The sequence below is a fragment of the Orbicella faveolata genome, unplaced genomic scaffold (assembly GCF_042242905.1).
Source record: "Orbicella faveolata isolate gen_17 unplaced genomic scaffold, um_ofav_v1 contig_34, whole genome shotgun sequence".
Classification (NCBI taxonomy): domain Eukaryota; kingdom Metazoa; phylum Cnidaria; class Anthozoa; order Scleractinia; family Merulinidae; genus Orbicella; species Orbicella faveolata.
The window spans coordinates 4,602,501-4,624,007 of record NW_028301563.1 but is presented as its reverse complement, the minus strand read 5'-3'; the positions used below and the strand labels follow the sequence as shown (position 1 = coordinate 4,624,007).

Genomic DNA, 21,507 nt, shown 5'->3' with positions numbered 1-21,507 from the left:
AAATGTGGTGTTCCAATTTGATAAAATTCAGAGTAAATACTAAGAACTACTTCAAAAATGGTTACTTTTTCGGTGTAAAATAGAAACCTGTCTCGGAGAAAAGTTATATTTACGTTGCAGGCTTGGAAGTTCCGTTGGAAATGAGTGCAAAATTGGCCTAAAGTGAAACTAAAAAGGGTTCAGAATTTCTGATCCCCCAAAGAACACTAGAAAGGGTTCAAAATTTCTGATCCCCCAAAGAACACTAGAAAGGGTTCAGAATTTCTGATCTCCCAAAGAACATTAGAAAAGGTTCAGAATTTCTGATCCCCCGAAGAACACTAAAAAGGGTTCAGAATTTCTGATCCCCCAAAGAACACTAGAAAGGGTTCAGAATTTCTGATCCCCTAAAGAACTCTAGAAAGGGTTCAGAATTTCTGATCCCCCAAAGAACACAGGAGAAGATTCAGAATTTCTGATCCCCTGCAAAGCCAGTGTTACATCCAATGTAGCCACATTAAATCATAACATTGAAGACAGGGTTTAGATCTTGCTGCCTGCCTGAACAATGTCTAATCAAAATATTTTTTCTTGATAACAATATTCAATTAAAAATTTTACACAAATATAGCATAATTCTTAACAGATTCCATACACTCAGATTATACTGAGAGAGTTATGAAGAACAAGTTTCTTCACAGCAGTCTATTAATATAAGTAACTGTAAACATCACACATTGTATTACAATGATCTATGCACTTCAAAATTACAGTAGCTGTAAGTCTAAAAAAACAATATCAAACAGTACCTAAGAGGATAGGAAAGTTCAGAATTGACCAAAAAAGTAAGATTACTCAAACTGCACAACTGTAGGCATAAATGCAGACTCTACTTTCTCTGTCAGAATTAGCTCACATTGTGTGAAGGAAAAATTTCTAACAATTTCTGTTTGACATGGAAACAAGGCACCTCACTGTTATCAAACAAAAAGAGCGTTCAGGAACACTACAGTACATTACAGGGATGACAATTAAAGACTGCAATTTACATGTACATTTAAATTTGCAGTTGATACGTTTAAGTGGGTCAATGTACTCTACATACATGTATACAGTGTCCTCCAAAAACCTGTTGTCATATAACAGCGGCCATGGACTTTAACTTTGCCCAACATGTTTTTACATCTTCAATCTAACTTTTTGAGTGGGCTACCAGTTCATTCACACTTCAGTTACGCAACCAGTTTAACCATGCTCAAAGGAGAAGGGTGTGGGTAAAATTGTTTTTATAAACACCTGACAGATATGGATGCAAGTATTGTAGCTAATGCTACAAGCAATTCTATTCTTTCTTTTTTAATTTGGCACACTCATCTTGGAGATGTTTCCTGGTAGCTGGCAATAGTTTGCTGTCCTCAGTTAAAGAAGCCCTCCCAAAAACGATCATATCTTATTACTAGTTTATTACTAACTTCATGCTACTTACAACTATCTCATTCCTGGTTGACGGATGAAAATCTCTATCTTTTTTTCTATCCAAGAGGTTTTGTAGATAGAGGATAGCTATCTTTGGCATGGCTTAAAGTTAACTAATATCTATCCATCAGATAGTTAGGAAATAGATAGACTAGCTAAAACTAGCTTCCTGTATAGATATTCAACAGATACTTAGATGGCATAGCTATCCACTAACTTGTCTATCCAAAAGCCACCACTACTGTAGTAAGCCAAAAACTAGGCTATCTGAAGACTAGTCCTTATATTGAACAATAAAACACTATCCTATCTGAAACCTACCTCTGCAGTAGTTAGTAAAAAGATAGCCTATCTTAAAACTACCCATCACTCATATCGCACTGTGATAACCTACCCAAAAGCCAGAGATAGTAAAAAGATAGCAGCCAATCTAAAAATTATCCATCACTCATGTACATGTAGCACTTTAATATTAACCTAGCCAAAAGCTTTCTTAGTCACAGGTGGTGAAAATATAGCTAACTATTGAAAACTCTTCATTACTCATTTTATATTGAACTTTGATACCTGCTCTTCAAATCCTAAACCTAAGTGAAATCACTGTATTTACATAGGAAAATGTATAAATAACTCATAGTTTTATTTAAACCTGCTACAGTTGTACATTAAAATTTACCACCAAAAACCAGGCACATCCAGATGCAAAAGGAGGACAAAATCTGGCTGGAAATGAGTTTCCATTATGTTGCAATTTATCACAAAACTTACTTAAATTTAAGATATATCTTTCAAAAATCCTGTTTGAAACACTTCTCAGCTACTTAAATTGGAGTCTAGTAAATGTTTACATTCTTCAGTAAATTTTCATGAAATGTAAACAGATTCGTGACCGGAAAAGCACAAAATATTCTTGAAATGAATTTCAAATTTCAATTACATTAATTTCTTCCTGAAAGTATTTTTTTCAATTAATTTTATCCATGAATCATGTGTTTTTCAAATTATGGTAAGCCTTATGTACAAATTTCTGGAAGTGGTTAAAAGTAATTTTCCGTAACCTAGCTGTGAATTATATCTGCTGTTCTAAATAACCTCTATTTGCGTAACGAAATGCCAAATTATAAAAAAACCTTTGAAATACTGCCCAATTAAAGAGAACTTCAACCACCCTAATGAAAATAACATCAGTCTTTTGCAACTCAAGTAATAAGTGGCAAACAAAAGGTCTTGATAATGTAATATGCACATCTAACATAACCTCAAGAGCACCACCATCAACCTGAAAATCAAAAAGGTGAAGGATGTTGCTTTTTGATATCTTGTGTTTTAGTTGTTGTATAATACATACATGTATGTCCACTTGATCCTAGACAAGCTATACACTAGCTATATGAAGTATATATAAACTACACGAGAGAGCTCACATTTATTGCACTTATTGTACTTTTACAATGAATGATTTTCCCAACGCGAAATTGTTCGTATATTGTTGTGTTGAATACAGTTGCTTTCATAACTCCTTTGGGAAATGAACATTTGCATTCACAAAATCAACAAGACTTAACAGTGTGTTAAAAAGCATCTGCATCTTCTGTAATCTTCCACGATCAATTTAACCGGCCAGAACGTTTCCAGTATTTCAAGAACCTTCACAAATTATGCAAGAAAATCAGTTTACCTTGGAAAGCTGCAGGGACCATAAGCTTTCTGTAAACCTGACGAGTGTAAGAGAAACCGCCACATGCGGGCAAATAGTTTGATTGCCACACTGTTTTGCCGACGAAACTTCATACTTTTCCACCTTTACTGGGATTTGACTCAACTGGAATAACAACGGACATCTGTAAACAATTTGTGACTGCTTTCCAACGTAGAGCAAGGCTATAAAATAACAGAGAGCTTTGATATCGAATCCTAACAACATTCACTACGATCTTTGCCCGCCATTTTGGTGTTTCCGTTCGATCCCATGGTAACCGCGGGTTTCGCCCATAACGAGTTTCGCCCATGAGGCGCTTCGTATGGCAAGCCGTTTGTAGCAAAATTTAATCCTTACAACATATGTTTAATCCTTTAAATAACGGTTTTATTTAAAGATAGAAAAAGGCATTCAATCCAATGGTAAATAAAATTTTTGGTTCAATTCAATCTTTTAATTTTCACGATTCAATCCAATACCTAGAATATTGATTCAATCCAATACCTAAAATATTGATTCAATCCAATACCTAAAATATTGATTCAATCCAATACCTAAAATATTGATTCAATCCAATACCTGGAATATTGATTCAATCCAATACCTGGAATATTGATGCAATCCAATACCTGAAATATTGATTCAATCCAATGCCTCAAATATTGATGCAATCTTCCTGGGCCAAGCGCGGCCAAAAGGAACGAGAGTAACTGAGCACTAGAGAGCACTGAAAACATGGCGGGCGAAGGAGAACTAGATTTAGAAGTTGAGTTTCCTAAGTTTCTTGCAGATATCTTGGATAAAACGGAAATAATTTTTGAGAATTTTGACTCAGAAGTTGCAGAAGTGCACGCCGAAGTTCTTGATCAAACCATTAGTCTGCTTAGGTAAATTAGACATTGCTACAACCGAGACACAAGGGACACGGAAAATTTAGATTCCATTACTGCCGCTTTTGTAGATGTAAGTTAACCACTTTTTATGTGACAAACATATTTCTTTATTAAAAACTGTGTGTGCTAGCTTTTTGTGGCAAATAACATAAACTGTGCCAAATTTTGCTACCACATTGGTCTTTGGTATTGTGCATATTTCTGCTGTCCAATCATTACTGGCACACCAAACTTTGAAATGTAAACAAAACTTTTGCTGTGCCGTGTGCACATTCAAACATGTTTCTCACAAAAACTGCTTGTGTAAACCTGGCTTTAAGTTATTTTTGAAATAAGAACCTTTACATTTCACAAGACAGCAATCATTGAACATTGGAATGTGTTTTAAGTTTTTCAATGTTGTTGTCTCATGTTTTGCATTATTTAACCCACATGTGGTACTTCTTTCCTAAAAACGATGTTTTTCTTGATATTCTATGACAAACATGGCACCAATTTGTTGTGAATATTATCGGGTACCCAGGGCTCAAGGCTAACACTACTGCCAACTAGCCAAACATTTCAGTTTTGAATAGTAGATTTTGCACTTTCACTAGCCATTGTGACAATCATGATGGAATGGAGTATTGGTCTACTGGATGAAAACAAAATTGAGAATTATCCTGACAAAGTAAAACTGAAGAGAATAGAAACTAATGAAAACAGGGAAACTATGAGTGGATTTCATGGAAATAATTGCCTTAATAAGCATATGATAAATATTTAACTATTAAAGGGAGATAAAAGAAAATGGTAACACTGATAAAAGTACATCAGAGATTGAACATAAGCATATTCAAGAAAAGCAGGATTCGTGTTTGTGGGAGTGAAATTTTCTTAGTGATTATTATTAACACTTTAGATGCAACAAGAAATGTCCAAGATTGACCACTCTTATAAAAAAGTCAGTGAAGCTGTGTATGAAAAAGGCTGGCTGGTGCAAAGTTAGTTTTGGCTAGTGACATGAGTCCTGTTAGTAGCCATTACGCCAGTGTACCAAGAGGTTAGTCTTGTGTCCTGGGTACTTTTGAAAATAAGATAACAAATTAACCTTGCAACATTTTAACTCAGTTAAATGACCTTGCTCTCCATGAGTTCTCATAGCTCAGTGGATAGAGCGCCTGCCCGGTGTTTGGGAGGTCATGGGTTCGATTCCTGTCGGGGACTCAGAATTTTTCTTTGTCCCACGCTCGTGTCATGTTGATTAATTCACCTTCACATTTCATTACCAAGCTTAAAATTCACCATCATTATTAACTTATCATTTTAACATCTGTTTTGATAAGCACCTGAAAAATCTACAAGGCAGAGTAGTGCACATGGCAGTTATCAAATGCCCTGATTTCTCTTCAGTTTAGTTGTGTTGCTAGAACGGTTAGGCATTCTGTAATTCAAGCAGTTTCTGAGTTTTGTATATCAATGAAAAGGAAGATGAGAAAATAATTTACTTGATACAGGGTGAGATTTTCTGTTGTAAATTGAGTTGCAAAAATACTTTAAGGGCCATAATCTCCTTTACCCAGCCCACACACATGTAGTATTATGCAATTGTCAGTTGCCCAAGTTTAACTGTCACTAGTTCTAGAGCCTCTTGGAAGATGTCTACTCCCATTTGACTTGATTATCTTAAGGGATCTAGCCTTTCCAATACAAATGACTGCACTGAATCATGTTGTCCCAGGTCAATTTCTTCAACTAGAACATTGTTATCACTGTCCAATGGAGTTGGACCATCAGGATCATCACCATAGTATTCAAAATCATATGACTTTCCATTTGAAAGGGGGTTTTCAGGCTGCATCATATGATTAAGCCACATTTGGTATGGCAACCAGTTTTTTTTCTGTTCTTACATTTTGGTGGTTAAAAGCTTCAGTGAACTGGCAAAAAGCAAGGTTTATCCTTGGTTGAAAAACTAAGTGTAAGGTGGAAAGATGCACTGAATTATCAGTGTCCAGGATGCCTGACAATTCCATACTACAAAAAGTGTAAAAGTACAAGTGGGAAGCACAACGGAAACATCCCCCCACAATCTTTCAATTCGTTGGTTGTGTTGATGGCCCTGCAGTGAAGCTGCCCCTCTCCTCTCTTCTAACCTGCTCCATTGTATCGCACACACCAACGTTTTCAACACTATGATCTACTCGTACTCTCGAAGGCCAAAATTCTCCGTCTCTCTTAACGGCATCCAGAAACAATTCAAGAACTGTTTCTGCTTTATTGTTGGCACTACATTTCAAAACATTATTCTCCGAGAAAATCCGTCTATACAGCCGAATTAGTATTTTCCATCGGATCAGAGAGTGATGTCCATCCAGATGCCAAAGCGAATTTACGCACCCCATCTCAAGACAGTATTTTGGGGATCTAATTTTGCTAACCTTTCTCTTATTCTTCTCCGTTGAACCCGTAACCCAATGGACTTAAAGAAACCTGCAATGAAATTATATCCATACTCTTGAATGATTTCGGTTCCTTATCAGGTAAGCTGTTGAAACCCCTCATATCTTCTCAGCCATACTCTGTCAATCTTCTGTGAATTGTCCATCTCCAAACTCCAATCATCTTTGTTATCGTTGTCCAGATGAATCCTAGTCCTAAAGTTCCTCGAGCACCTCAACAGGAATTTTAAGAAATGGTCTTCCATGATTCCAACTTCTGAGTCAAAATTCTCAAAAATTATTTCCGTTTTATCCAAGATGTCTGCAAGAAACTTAGGAAACTCAACTTCTAAATCTAGTTCTCCTTCGCCCGCCATGTTTTCAGTGCTCTCTGGTGCTCAGTTACTCTCGTTCCTGTTGGCCGCGCTCGGCCCAGGAAGATTGCATCAATATTTGAGGCATTGGATTGAATCAATATTTGAGGTATTGGATTGCATCAATATTTCAGGTATTGGATTGCATCAATATTCGAGGTATTGGATTGAATCAATATTCCAGGTATTGGATTGAATCAATATTTTAGGTATTGGATTGAATCAATATTTTAGGTATTGGATTGAATCAATATTTTAGGTATTGGATTGAATCAATATTTTAGGTATTGGATTGAATCAATATTCTAGGTATTGGATTGAATCGTGAAAATTTAAAGATTGAATTGAACCAAAAGTTTTATTTACATTGGATTGAATGCCTTTTTCTATCTTTAAATAAAACCGTTATTTAAAGGATTAAACATATATTGCAAGGATTTAATTTTGCTACAAACGGCTTGCCATAGCTTCGCCCAGAACGAGAATGGTTTCGCCCAGACATAAACTCGATTCGCCCAGACCGAGACTCAGATATTATTCAGAATTCGCCCAGAACGAGAATGGTTTCGCCCAGACATAAACTCGAGACGAATTTTGTTTTCTGTTCATACATGGGAAAACTCCCAGGCCTCTGGCCGTTTTTTCTTGGAAAAGCCAGGCTGCTAAGCTTTGTTACGAACATGAACGATTTTATATTCTCCTTGCAAGCGCTAGCAAAGGCAAAATCTCTTGAAAACAAAAACATTCAGACTGCATAACAAATAAGTTGAATGTTTGATATAACAAAATATAATCCCTTTTTTATTTAGGATAATTCACTCTTTTACAAGTACTTTTACTTTTAGCGCAATGTAAGCTTATAACGAAATGAACGAGAGCTCCTTCCTTCTGAACCGTCCTTATCCTGCATTTGAATTATCGATAACTTAACTTACTAGTAATTCCTTTTCCTACATTCAAATTCTCAACAACTTAGCTCATGCTTTTTTCCTACATCTCTATTCTCTTAACCGACATAAATCCCCCCTTTCCTATTTAATTTCGAACTATTGGCCCATTGACATGGGAACAAGCCTTGAGAAGCTGCACTGCTGACTTTTGGTGGCAGGCGTACTGTTCCCAGTAGCTTAATATTTTCGCTTGGACGGAGCGGTACTTTTTCTTTTGTAGTTTTGTTAGTTTTCTTTCAGAAACTAATCGAATCTGAAGGGCCACAAGGCAGGCTTCCTTGTGCAGCAGGTGGATCAGCATGTAAAGAGGCATCTGGGCTCTTCCTGAGGCACGTCTATTAAGGCCATTATGCCATCCTTCCACGTCGTTATTGGTGCGGATCTGCTGCTTGTACACACTCCAGCTGGAGGGAGGCCAGGTAGTGCTTTGTATCCAGGTGCTATCGACATACTCCACAAACTTCTGGAGGGGTTCAGTGGTGGCTTGCAGCTGAAGACAGTTAAACATTGCTGGTATTTCACTTGGAGGCAGGAATGGTAAGGCCATTATTCTACGGAGATACTTGAAGGTGCCATCATCCGATTGGTATGCTGTTTGAAGCCCAAGGTCTTGAATCTGTAATGTAAAAAAAAAAATGTTAAAAAAATGGTAAGCAAATGCTTAAAAAGATTGGACACTCCTCCCAGCTTCAGCTTTATCCGTCAAAGACAACTACCAATTTGATATTATATTGCAGTTTTGTATATTCATTATTATCTTGTGTATTGATTTGTATTATTTATTTTTTCATAATTCTATTTTTTTGTTTGTGTGGCAAGATATAGCTTCTGTTACTGACCTTTCTCCACAGAGCTTGTGTCCAATGGAATACACAGCCTTTCACCGTCACGTCTGGAAGGACTTCACGGAGGCAATTCCACATTGCTTTTTCAAAGTCAATCATGACCTGGTTAACCTTTGGGTTCTGTGGCAGAAGGTCCAGAATAGTCTTCATGACCTGAAAGAGGATAAGACATAGGTGTGAGTGAATGTTCTATTAGCCTGGTTGGAAAAGTTCTTAGTCATCCATACTCTGACTATCAATGCATATTTACCTTTCGATAATCCTTTTTCTTCTTGCCAGACATCAAGACAAAGACCAATGGGACCTGTTTCACGTGGTCCTCGCATCTAGCATACGCATTGATGGTCCAGAGTTGGGTGAAAGGGTGGCGGCACAACTTGAAGGTACCATCTATAAACCAGGTCTTGGCTTTGCTGAGGAACTGAAGTTGGTTTTCGGTGGCGAAGACAAGATGGCGTCTACTGTTGACAGTCACATCTGCTTGAAAGAAGCCATCAGGAATGTGATCTTCTTCCAAACTGAAATCCAGGTCTACTGGGTCTTTGGGCCTGGTGTTTTGTCTAAGCCGGTTTGCAGCTTGCGCCAATAACTTTGGTTTTGAAAGGCTTGGACATGGTCCGTCAAGTTTCTCAAGGAGAACCTATAAAAATGAAAAGGGGACAAAATTCTATAAGCGGATGTCAAATCAAATTCAGTTAAACAGGGGGTGTCAACTCTAAGAAGGTCTGTTTTGGGAGAAAAACAAAATTCTTCCGTGAATCTGAAGATTTTGTCGAGAATCGGGAGACTTGGAAAATTTTCCGGGAAACACAAATAAACTTATGCTTTCAAAATGCAAATAAATAAATTGGCCAAATATTGACCAAAACATATAGCATAATGTGCCACAAAAATTAAAGAAGAACTGTCAAAATATTTAATTTAAATTACCTCATTAGCAATAGCTGGTGCAGGTTTGAACAAATCTTTCATTGCCTCTGCCTTTACCGCAACCATGATCTCTGCAGCAGTGGCTGCCCCGGCAGCTGACTGGTGGTTGTGACTGGTGTTGTTGGATTGGAAACTACTGTCGCGTTCTATCACCAATGCCTTGCAGGGATTTACTTTGGGCCTCACCGAACACTGCCAGTAAACGACGTTCACCCCTCGGGACTTGATATTGTATGTGTATCCATTGCTGTCTATCAATTTTACTTTGCCCCGCTTTGAGCCCTGTTCCACTATCTTGTAAGTTACTGAGAATTCACCAACTGGACACTCATGGATAGTGGGGTCCTGGATCGAGTCTTCAAAATGGTCTATTGTGCCATCTGAAATTAAAGTAACACAGAGAAGTCAACAACTTTTCATTTTTCTACCATTTTAAATTCCTTTCAGAATTGTCACAAAAAGAAATATTTCTACTATTTTAATTTCTTTTCAAAATTTTATGTCTTGATAGGCCTACAATACATGTCTACAAAATAAAATTTTACTTACCAAAAGTGCTCCTTTCTTCAACTTGCAGAGTGGGGACCTCTGTTGGGTACTCAGGTTGGTCTATTGTCCCATCTGAAATTAAAGTAACACAGAGAAGTCAACAACTTTTCATTTTTCTACCATCTTAAATTCCTTTCAAAATTGTGAACGGGGACTGTCTGCATTACAAACTTGAATTTATGAACTGTTGCTGAATTGTCACAAAAAGAAATATTTCTACTATTTTAATTTCTTTTCAAAATTTTATGCCTTGATAGGCCTACAATAAATGTCTACGAAATAAAATTTTACTTCCAAAAGTGCTCCTTTCTTCGACTTGTGGAGTGGGGACCTCTGTTGGGTACTCAGGTTGGTCTATTGTCCCATCTGAAATTAAAGTAACACAGAGAGGTCAATAACTTTTCATTTAACTTGTCTCTGGGAAAACAACCATAAAATCTAAACTGTTATACATGTATTCCAGAAAAGGAACAAACTTGAATTTATGAACTGTAGCTGAATTGTCACAAAAAGAAATATTCCTACTATTTTAATTTCTTTTCAAAATTTTATGTCTTGATAGGCCTACAATACGTGTATATGAAATAAAATTTTACTTGCCAACAGTGCTGCCCTCGAATTGTTGTTGCAAGAACTTCCCAAGATGTGGTCCCCATGATACCTCAATTGATGGTGGGTAGATAGCAGACATTGAGTCAAAGTTTTCCAGTCTAGAGCTTGCAGCAACAGGCTCTCCAGATATGTAACTCCACTCTGCAGCACAGGATTTACAATACTAGTCTACTTCTGTCCCGGTTTGAACAGCTGCACGGTATGCTTGTCTTGATATCCCTATAAGTGGTACAAAAAAAATTGACTTAGCCCTTGTATTGCAGGAAAATTAAAATCGTGATCAAATGTTAACATAAACATAAACAAATTACTTAGATGTTAAACATCAACAAATTACTTTGAACAACCCGGCCCAGGTCCCATAAAAACACATACGTAAACAAGTGGTATCAATTACATACCAGTATTGCAGGTTCTGTGGTTCCACTTGTGACAACCATCACATTGAAGACCTTCTTGTCTGGGTCGCACAGGTTGTTTGCAAGTTAGGCAATGGTCGTTGGAAGACATTTTTTTGGACGAGAGAGACGAGAAATTTTGTATGGCGGGTTTGTGTGGTGATCTATGATCGAATGACTCTCATGATCGGTATTAACCCCTTTTATACTGGAAAAGGGGCGTATTTTTTTTATTGACATGTTGGTCGGCATGTTTACTGAGAAAAGGCTAACAACATCTTATAGAACTTGTTAACAAATTGTAATTAGGACCGCGCGTCTATTCATAAAAAACACAATTGCTATTCGTATTCAAATTACATTTGACTTCACTTTGGAAACAATAGAGTGAAAACTTCAGTTTTCTTTTCAAATTCTATTGACTAGTGAAAAGGTGAGATTTTTTTTGCAAGAGTAAACTTCAGTTTTCTTTTCAAATTCTACTGACTAGTGAAAAGGTGAGATTTTTTTGCAAGACGGTAATTGCCTTTAATTTCCTTTTCCATACCGCACGCTTTGTCGGAGTAAGTTATTCCACGCGCGCGCACTCATGAACTATACTAGTTTTAATCTCATTTCAAAATATATGTTGCCATTACCTATGTCAGAAATACAATCTTTAAAAACTCTCGATTCCTCTCTTTAGTACTCGCGAATCCGTATTCGTAACTTATCTTTCGTGTACGTTTCAACAGTGAAAGTGATAACTTGTTCGTTTCAACAGTGAAAGTGATAACGTGTTCGTTTCAAAACCTTCATTCTGTGCATACGCACGTTTAGGTTGACGTTTTTTGAGTTAGATTGTAGACGTTTTACTTCTGGGCGAAACCATTCACGTTCTGGGCGAAACGATGTGGGCGAAACTCGTTATGGGCGAAACTCGCTATAACCCTGAGAGCATGACGATTTTCTTCCATAGTTTGCGGTTACGGCCCCAGGGGCGGGGGATTTCCCATGTGAACAGGTCGGAGACGCTCGCCGGAAATTTTGAATTAAACCCCAGAGGAGAGCAATCTAGGTGTGTCTCGAGCTTTATTTGACCCCTAAAAGATACCACTTTAATTGGACATGACAGTGTTTTTTAGTTTGTGGCGTTTCCTCTTGAACACCCCAAGTGAGACCAAAATCCGTGATTTACACTCCTAAGCAAGACGAAAAGTATCCCGACCTTTTCACATGGGAGTTCTCCCAGGGGTTGTGGACAATGTTCAGCCTTTGGCCGATCTTAGCACACGCACCCGAGAAGAAACCTCCAGCACCCATGAGTACATTTCTAATTCCAATGTTGCCACAAACATAATGTTCTTCATGTTCTACTTACAGCATAGCTCTACCCGAATGCGTTTTAAGTCCGCTCTGATGGTTCCATGATGTGGTGATTGTAACTGTATAAAGCCATCAGTGTATAATTTTTTTAACTAGAATTTCAGATCTCTTTTGATTGGGACAAGAATTCAGCATAATTAAGAGAGACGTGATAACTAAAGACATCTAACCTGGAGTTCCAACACCAATGGTGTCACCAAGAGACACTTCATAACATCCCATGTCAAACAAACTCTTTGTTACCTGCACGAGCAAGAGAAGGTAATAATTATTAAAGTTGCAGTTCTTTTTCAGGATGGCACAGGGTTGTAGTACAGAGAATGCAGCGACTGGGATCATAGTAACATGAATGGGAGTTTGAACAACTGCACTGTGACGGCGACGGTAGGGACAACGCCGATTTTAATTTTTTTTTTCCTTTTTTTTGGGTGGCGAGGGCGGGGGGGGGGGGGAGGGGGAGAACAAGGTACGTTACTCTCACAGTGCCTCAGAGTCTCCACTCAGGTGTATAAATGGATATTTGCAAGTTTGGGAGTAACAGCTGGAGTATCAATACTTCACTTGCCTTGGGGTATTACAACATACTGGAGTTTCTGAAAGAACTGGCCGAATAAACCAAAAAAAGTACGCTTGAAGTTTCCTTCTGTGGCTAATAGGACGATCAGGAGAGGTGACGGCATGTATTTAACTGATTGCCAAGATTACCAAACATGAAAGATAATCATACTCACAACAGATAATTAATCAATGACTAAAACATAAGTATGGCTTAGCTAGATGCCCATTAACGATTTTAAATCTTACCATTGCCACAGCAGTAGGAGCAATAAATCCCTCATAAGGACAACCAACAACACAGGAAACATATCTACAAATAAAATAAACCACAAGGATTCGTGAACTAATGGAAAACTCAGTAGGTAATCTCAGCAATTTTTTCATAAATATTTTGCCAAACACAAACTAAGACAAGTAATTATATTATCACACTGTATCACTGCAAATTTTAGAGCTGATAAAATTTCCAAGAACCAACAAAACAACTGTCTCCCAATGAAACCACTGAGCAGTATAAAATCAAACCACAAAATATGACAAGCCTGGAATGTCAGTGATCTCCTGCTATCAGCATAACTGGCTACAAAGCTGAGAGCAGGAGATGAATGGCAGTTCAAGCTAAAAATATGACATAAAAAGAGAACATACATGTAAGATGTCTCACTTCAAATGGTATTCTAATTCATTTTAATTCAGAGGTAAACATTTAACAAACAATATTGTTATGAAACATTCGCTGTACACATATAAGAACAATCATTAAATTACATTGAAAACCTCACCCTCTTACAGGGAAATTGCTTTTCCTTGTAGCCTCGCAAACAGTTTCAAACCTTTGTAGGCTTTCTGATATGGAGCAGTTAATATTCTTTCTAAACATAAAAGGTATTACATGTAAGAATAACATTAGCATGTGTTATGACTCATTCAAACAAATAAAATCCCAGTTGAAAGACCAGGTAGATTGTTTGATATTTGACACACAAAACAGTCACAAATTAAAATATTTCAATGTATACACCTGCATTAATCTTTTAAGTAAAGATTTTTAACTGATGTAGAGTATTAAAAAAATTTGTAGAGACTCTTACAATGTACATGTACATGTATTGTATGGTCACAAAACACAACAGGCATCTGCCAACACAAGTTCAAAAATTTACAAAACAAGAGCCACAAGCCAAAATTTCTGGATGAAAGTTTTCAGTGAAAATTTCTGGTAGGGTTGTGCATGCATGGTGCTTAAACCAAGGAATCCTCTCTGAGGATTATGGATATGTCATGGAACAGCGCAATGAAAACTCCTTGACCACATTTTCTCACCTACTGAAGGACTCTGAAGCGGCACCAAAGATGGCTACCTCCTTCACACCACAGTCCAGCTAAAGAGACAAAGTATCACAAACTACTGTCTGCACAATGTATTTATCTACAAAAATGAAGAGTGGTGAAATCTGGTAACAGACTCCCATCTGGTCATGTAAATTGTCTGATGTTGTAAAGGTACATGTATGCCACTGCAATCAGAGTTGATGCCGTATTACAGCTGACAAGATAGTGGGACTTTCCAAATCTTCAGAAGATGTTTGTGTTGTCATTTGCCAACACAATAAAAAAGTTTCTATATGTCACTTGAAATTTAAGTAAACACTCAGTACTATTTAAAATATTTCCATGGTCTATTATGGAAAAAAAACATTCAAAACACTGGCTCTATTTCAGTTTTGAACATTTTGACTTCAATTTTAAGGTCTACACATGTACAAAATTAATGTAGGAATGTAGATCATAGTAAAAGGTGGTTGACTTTGAGTTCTTTATTGCATTATTTAAACTAAGTTTAATAATAGTATTCATGTAGCTACTGACTGCTGCTTGAAAACCTTTGAGGTTTGGAGTGAGCACAGGGTAGGAAATGCCCGGGATCTTGTTTATTCCTCTTATGACTTGCTCATGGTCTGCCATCTATAACACAGCACATTAATATCGACGTAAACAAAGAAACTTCTTAAAGTTCACACCTAACAATTTTATTTGAATGAGGGTGAGAGGTGAGGGGTGAGGTGTGAGGGGTGAGGGGTGATGGGAGAGAGATGCTCAGTGAGAGATGAGGGGTGAGGGCTGAGGGCTGAGAGATGCTCAGTAAGGGGTGAGGGGTGAGAGATGAGGGGTGAGGGATAAGAGATGAAGGGTGAGAGATGAGGGGTGAGCGGTGAGAGATAAGGGGTGAAGGGGTGAGGGGTGAGGGGTGGGAGATGAGGGGTAAGGGGTGTTGGGTGTTGTGGGGACCTTAGGGCTAAGGGCTGAGAAGTTATGGGTGAGAGATGCTCAGTGATGGGTAAGGGGTGAAAAGTGAGAAATGAGAAGTGGCAGCAAGCGATAAGAAGTTGCAAGAGAGGGTGAGGGGTGTAGACATAATTATTACCACTATTATGGCTGCATCTCGATCACTATCATTCTGAATACCTGTGGAACCCATTTGGGAGATACAAAACTGGTTGCTTCAATCGATGAAAGGCCAGTCTCTGATAGCATATCAATTAACTTGATCTTAGTCTCAGTTGATACAACTGCCTACAAACAAAAGAGAATCATGCAGTTATGAACAATAACCACAGTCACTTGTCCTTCCCTTCATACCTGAAAGGACTGGAATATTTGATCTGCCAAATCAATCTTTGCTGAACCTGGCAGACTTGGCCTTGCTATTGTCATCCCAGAATATTTTCCAGACATTTCCATGATTGTGTAAATAAATGTAATAAACACAAACCAAAACAGCATTAGTTTATGTACTGAATCTAACTATCAATCAAAATCAATGGCATTACAGTTGAATTTAAATACAGTCAGCTCTCTCATAGTGACCGCATCTCATAAGTGACCACCTCCCGTAAGTGACCACTTGGTAAATAACTGTTTTGTTTCTCAGTCAAATACTGTTCCAAGAGCTCTCTCGTAAGCAACCACTACTCAAATTCCTTAAGCGACCATGACCAGTTTTTAGGCCAGAAGTTTGACGTATTCTTTTGTTTTCTGTTTCCGGTAAGCAACCACCCAAGATGATTACGTATGATTGTTAGAAAATCTTCACTCAGAAGTGACAAAAGTTTTTTTGAGTAATAATAATACAGTCTAGATTTCACGTATATGAGACCCATGTTTGACTCTGTTTTCCTGGGTTTCGTTTGGCTTAGATTTCGATCAGGTGATTTTAATTACCAAGAGACACATTGACAAGTACACTCTATTGTACTTTTCCTGAAAACTGTTGCATGTGAAAAAAAATCATTCATTCAAACAACTTAGTTTCTATTTGTCTAATGTAAGCAGTCAACTCCCATAAGCAACCACTTTGTCTTGCACCAAGGGTAGTCACTTACGAGAGAAATGACTGTACTTGCATTGTAAGTTCAAAAACCAAGGATGAAGATTCAAAATAATCTACCTGATATTGCATCATATGGCAGGGTTTTCATTATGTGAAAACTGTTACCTGGTGTAAAATGCCTTTAAGTGTTAATTCTTCTTTTTCACAAAAAATTTGAAATCTTCTAAATTAACATTCCAAGCTGCTTCACATACCTTTTCATTCTGCAGTCCGTCTCTAGGGCCTACTTCTACAATTTTGACTTTCTTTACCAGCTGACTGATAGGCTTAAAATGAAGCATGAAACATAATTTAGACTTTTCATGAAGTTGTATGCACTACAACTCTACAACTGGCCATTTCCAGTGTACATTAGATCACCATAACACTGATGGCCTAAGTCATCATGTAAATGCTTTACCGAGTTCTTCTAAGGGTCACATCAGGGAATGATTTAGGGGAGGGGGAGAGTAAGATTGAAAAAGACTGTAAACATTATTATGGTAAGAAAAAAGGCCAACAATCTGGTCAAGTAACCCACTATACATAATTTATACTAAGGACATTGTTAGTATTTTTCAGTTAGGTTCCAATTTCCAAATTGCAACATTTTGAGCGCATGCCTCATTGATTGTGCAACCTGGTCATTGTAAAATGCAGAATGCAGACTGTAGATTGTAGACTGCAGACTGCAGACTGCATACTGCAAACCGGGGATAAAATGCAGACTGCAGATCAGCCAGGGGCAAAATGCAGATGGCAGAATGTAGACTTAGAAAAAAATATATATTGTGTTATTTCCATTATTGACTCTAAAACAGGGTTATTCAGGCTAATCATAGTGAAAAGTCTGCACTCAAGTTTGCCTGAATATCACTCTGGTTAGCCTAAATACCCTTCTTGTTAGCCTGAACATCACTTAGGTTAGCCTGAATAATGCTCCATTTAGCCTGTTTACACTTAGCTCTCAATGATGGAAATAGTAACATGATTCAGTTAAAAAGTCTACAGTCTGCAGTCTGCATTTTACTCGTGGTCTGCACTAGTCTGCATTTTACCCTTAGTCTGCATTTTACTCCTGGTCCACAGTCTGCAGTTTGCAGTATGCAGTCCACAGTAGTCTGCAGTCAGCAGTCCACAGTCTGGGTTTTACCCTGACCATTCTTAACCCCCCTCCCCCCTTGAAAAACCCTGGATCAACCCCTGAGGGGTGTGAGCTTGAACATGTATAATTCATTTCTTAAACATTTTATAGAGAACATACTCTTTATGTACAGTTGTATTGCTAAATTCTGTGTGCATTAATTCATTTTAAATGCTTACACATAAATTTTTAAAAACACCAGAGAAGTGAGAAGTGGCTTCTCCTTCTTTGCTTTGGTCTGAGTTGTGGTCGAGTTCGTATCAGTTAAGGCTGTAGCTGCTCAGAATTCTCAACCAGGCATTAGAAATTGGTCCGTAATACAAACTCTCATTATTGCAAGCAGGTGTGAGATCAAAGTTTTTAAAACTCACTCACATTGAGATCATAAGTCTCCACTAAGCCCCATGGTTGCTAACTGAATTATCAAGATGTTTTCTGATGAATGTATTTGTGTGTAGGAGGGGTGAGGTTGGCATACATGTATACATGTACATGTAGATGTGAGGGGGGGGGGGAGGGCTTAGTTGATCTTGCATATGTCTGCATTCCACATTGTATTCTTACAAGACGCGAATTAATTGAAAATGGTCATTGTAGAGGAAGAGAAAATTAGATGTGTCCTTCTGATCTACATGTACCTTCCGCAATTTCTTTGATTGTTTAAGCTAGAGTTTGTTAGCTGGAGCGTGTTGTTCGGTACAAGAGGACAGAACAGCGCTACAACTGTACATCGTGTGACTTGTTACTAATTGAGCAAACTAAACGATGTTACATTTCTTAAAAAGCAACATAAAACCTGCTTTAACTGCCTTACCTTACTAGACAACTGCCTTACGCTTCTTCGAATCATTCGCGCTGGGAACATTTCACTTGTCTGCGACGTTTTGTGCGGCCTAATACGACAATGATTACATGCTCACGAGCCTGCGATCATAGCAAGTACTTCTCCCCAGGGATTCTCCCCAGGGATTCTCCCCAGGGATAACCAGCACATTTTTTTTTCCTTTTTTCCGCTATAAACTGGCATTTAAAACCGCAAAATGTTTGATTAAAACAATGAGTCAAACGAAGTTTTGGATTCTTAAAGAACTTTATGTAAAAAAAAAAAAACTTTATGTAATCGATTTTCATGACATTTGCATGGATATGGCTCTTGACGAGCATAAAAGTGCATTAGTGATCATTCGCGTCAGAGACTTCTTTGTCAATTCGGACAAGAAAGAAAGTCTCATGACTGAAGGGGATGGGTCTACAAACAAACAAGTTTCATGTGCCATGTATGTACGGGGACATGCATTGTAATGTGTGTGAGCATAAGGGCAGGCGGGGGGGGGGGTGAATAGGGAGGGAAACGGACATGGGTAGAGGGGGAAAGATTGCTTGCTACTAAAAGCAGGATTTTATGGTACTCAGTTTTTACTGAGCATACATTCAGACTTAGCTCAGTGTGATACAGAAAAAACCTGTGTGATAATCGTTACCTGTCATTATCGGTAGGAGCCGAATGGTCCATGATCGGGTAGAACTGTCACCTGTGCTCAACCATGGCCTGCTTTGGGTTGGACACATAAATAAACTGTTGTGTACGCCCTCTTATTGTGTCCCCAGTAAAAAGAAATAGTTTTAGACATGGATGGAATGTTACTAGTTCTGTCATCAAGTAGGAAAATCATAACTGCGCCGTAGATGGCTGTTAACCAACAGAGTGCAAGAAATAAGTAGCAGGCTGAGTTCACATAGCCAAACTTGAAACCGTGTTTCAAAATTAAAATTTTCTCTACGAGTTGTGGATTACTGTTTAAGTAAGTAAGTTTTCAATCTTGAAGCGCGGTTTACCAGCTGTTTGATGATGTGACTGACTATGCAACCGGTAGGTAATTTGCTCTTTGAACTCACACGGTGTTTTAATTGTTTCATGGGATTCACAATCTCCTTTCGAATTGAAATAGGGAAAGCAAAATCGTTGTTGTTGTTGTAGTTGTTTTTCTTTGGATTTAGAGTCCGTATTTGGTTTTTCTGAAAGATTATGTTGCCAAAAGTCTGTTTCTCGTATTTCTTTATCTCTATATATGGTGTGAGAGGGAGAACCAAAGCTACTATATAAAGAATGGAACGAAGAGCGGAGAAGACTAATAATAATTTAGTGTATTTTCGCTCGTCGGGTTAAACTCCTTCACTAATGCGCAGGCTCTTTGGGTTCGTCTCGCGATTTGCCAGCGAAGTTTTAAGTTTGAGCACATAAAGACGACTTTCTGGGGTCTTTATTAATGTTGATATGTCAAAATAAGGAATAAAACTTTTAAGTCAGCTTCCCGGATCCTTTTCCCTTTGGAAGAGTTTCCATAAGATCGAAACCATCAAAACGACACCAACTATTTAAAGAGCAACAACAATAGCCTTATTAGACATTCAGGCTAAGATGTATTTCAGAGACAGACTGTACTTGTTACAATGTAATAAGGTAAAGGAAACAGAATTTCGAATTAGTTTCGATCGCTAATGATTACCTGTCTATCTATTTCCTCATTCTGTTCGTTTTTGAGTAGTAGAAAGCTGTTTGTTTATTTTGTTTTAAAACCGTCCGGATATAGACATGACAGATCCAGAAGTGACAAGTAATCAAATTGTAGTGACTGACAATGTATGCCTTTCTGAGCATTACAATACCGACGGCTAAGACCAACAAAGTACGATGACCGAAGGAGCTGGAGGGACATATAACTAGTAGTCATGTCTTTATTGACAAACGCAAAGCAAACTAGATTTCTTCATATACGTGTTTCTGGTTCAGGCCAAAACTTTCCTCCGGTACTTATCAGAGAGTACGTCGCCTAGGTAACAACCTGGACTTTAACCCTGTTTAAGCCATGCACTGATTGATCCGGGCTCGTACCGGGCTTGGCCAGACTTCAAATCCCTTCTCATCAGTTGCTCGCACCTCATTCGACGTGAAGGAGTAGACGGGATGTGACTGCAGTTCTTGACGAAAACGGGATTCTCTCGACTCAACAGAAGTATTGAGAAACTCAGTAAGTATGAGATTCATTTAGAGTATGGTATCTGGATAAATGGGACTAGTATATAGGTGACTCACGATCAGTTGTATGAGAATGGAGTTCAGCCGCGTAAACATGCCTCGTGACAAAATAGGGCAATTGAATGGAAAAAGAACTTCATATACCGATGAAAATTTGAGCATGGCTTGACTGCTTGGGAGCCGACTGATAAATGACGAAATAGGGGCACGCAACGGATCTGTTCCTTGAGATATCTGTTACTTCGCCGATTTCTTGCTGGTTGGTAAGCCCACGGAAACTGGTTATCCCCCCTAGGATGTACTTGCTGAATGGTTAAATTTCGTTTGTTTGATTCTCCCCGACGCAACCCCCACGCCCCCAATTTTGTTGTGCGTGTGTAAATTAGGGTGTTGTGTCTGCTAACTGGCAGCTTCTTGCAAGCAAGGTCGCTATGAAGCAGAAGTTAAGTCAATTCTGATAAGAAAAAAGGAAATCTTTACAGTTATGCATTTTCCAGCCATTGGAAAAAATCGTTTTAAAAATGTTAGTTTGTTCCTCCTTCGTGGCCATGATCCAGACAATGGTCCCAGCTGAATTATGACGACTTTGATAGCTCGTGAAATGCCCCTGCGGGAACTCCAAAGATGAGACAATGCGTAGATTTGTCGGTAGTTCATGAATGAATATTATACTTCAGATTGAGACTTTGACCTTTTTATTCAGCGGTCTACCTTTTAAAAGCATGCCCTGAGATGGAGCACGGTTCAGGTTTTACAGCGTTTTTTGCCCTGGTCCCAATTACGGAATCCTCCGCTACTCGCCAAGAGCTGTTTGAAATAATTAACCTACTAAAATTTTTTCGAATACTCTGCTTTCTATTTAGCGTGAACATTTTTCATTTCCCTGTTACTGAAGCGTTTGAAACGAA

At 38.2% G+C, this 21,507-nt stretch overlaps 2 protein-coding genes and 1 long non-coding RNA gene across 9 annotated transcripts in view; 1 reads left to right on the top strand and 2 right to left on the bottom strand.

Annotated features, from left to right (window-relative positions):
* Positions 1–669: 669 nt before the first annotated feature.
* The window catches only part of LOC149104359 (hydroxymethylglutaryl-CoA lyase, mitochondrial-like), a 26,509-nt gene continuing 5,671 nt past the window's right edge, over positions 670–21,507 (bottom strand). The window contains exons 1-10 of one of the 6 annotated variants that reach the window (XM_089272197.1): positions 18,377–18,861; positions 16,634–16,705; positions 15,515–15,622; positions 14,918–15,013; positions 14,372–14,430; positions 13,831–13,920; positions 13,295–13,358; positions 12,661–12,733; positions 3,134–3,336; positions 670–2,734 (exon numbers count right to left, since the gene is read on the bottom strand). In XM_089272197.1, the coding sequence (XP_089128323.1) occupies positions 2,525–2,734; positions 3,134–3,336; positions 12,661–12,733; positions 13,295–13,358; positions 13,831–13,920; positions 14,372–14,430; positions 14,918–15,013; positions 15,515–15,622; positions 16,634–16,705; positions 18,377–18,427 (1,026 nt within the window). In that variant the 5' untranslated portion in view covers positions 18,428–18,861 and the 3' untranslated portion in view covers positions 670–2,524. Of the gene's footprint in view, positions 2,735–2,868; positions 3,337–11,314; positions 12,550–12,660; positions 12,734–13,294; positions 13,359–13,830; positions 13,921–14,371; positions 14,431–14,917; positions 15,014–15,473; positions 15,623–16,633; positions 16,706–18,376; positions 18,868–21,507 lie in introns of those variants that run through there. The other 5 variants (XR_016201693.1, XM_089272199.1, XM_089272198.1 and 2 more) reach the window with 5 other exon arrangements.
* LOC149104360 (uncharacterized) lies at positions 3,745–10,120 on the top strand. 2 transcript variants are annotated; one of them, XR_016201695.1, is made up of 4 exons: positions 3,747–4,117; positions 6,976–8,328; positions 8,643–8,810; positions 8,916–10,120. It is a non-coding gene; the product is annotated as an uncharacterized LOC149104360 (long non-coding RNA). The 2 variants fall into 2 exon arrangements; XR_016201694.1 differs by having other exon boundaries at positions 3,745–4,117; positions 6,976–8,810.
* Positions 7,615–11,180, bottom strand: LOC110051356 (uncharacterized). The gene is made up of 7 exons (XM_089272196.1): positions 10,716–11,180; positions 10,407–10,481; positions 10,116–10,187; positions 9,567–9,946; positions 8,887–9,276; positions 8,631–8,789; positions 7,615–8,407 (listed from the first exon to the last, which is right to left on the bottom strand). Exons 1-7 carry the CDS (start codon positions 10,804–10,806, stop codon positions 7,877–7,879), a joined length of 1,698 nt encoding a protein of 565 aa, XP_089128322.1. The 5' UTR covers positions 10,807–11,180; the 3' UTR covers positions 7,615–7,876.

Excerpts from the sequence above, each read along its gene's own strand:
- LOC110051356 (XM_089272196.1), bottom strand. The coding sequence starts at position 10,806 with ATGTCTGCTATCTACCCACCATCAATTGAGGTATCATGGGGACCACAT. Across the intron at positions 10,482-10,715 it reads ATTCGAGGGCAGCACTGTTG|ATGGGACAATAGACCAACCT; the intron begins GCAAGTAAAATT and ends CTTTAATTTCAG. Across the intron at positions 8,790-8,886 it reads AGAAAAAGGATTATCGAAAG|GTCATGAAGACTATTCTGGA; the intron begins GTAAATATGCAT and ends ATCCTCTTTCAG.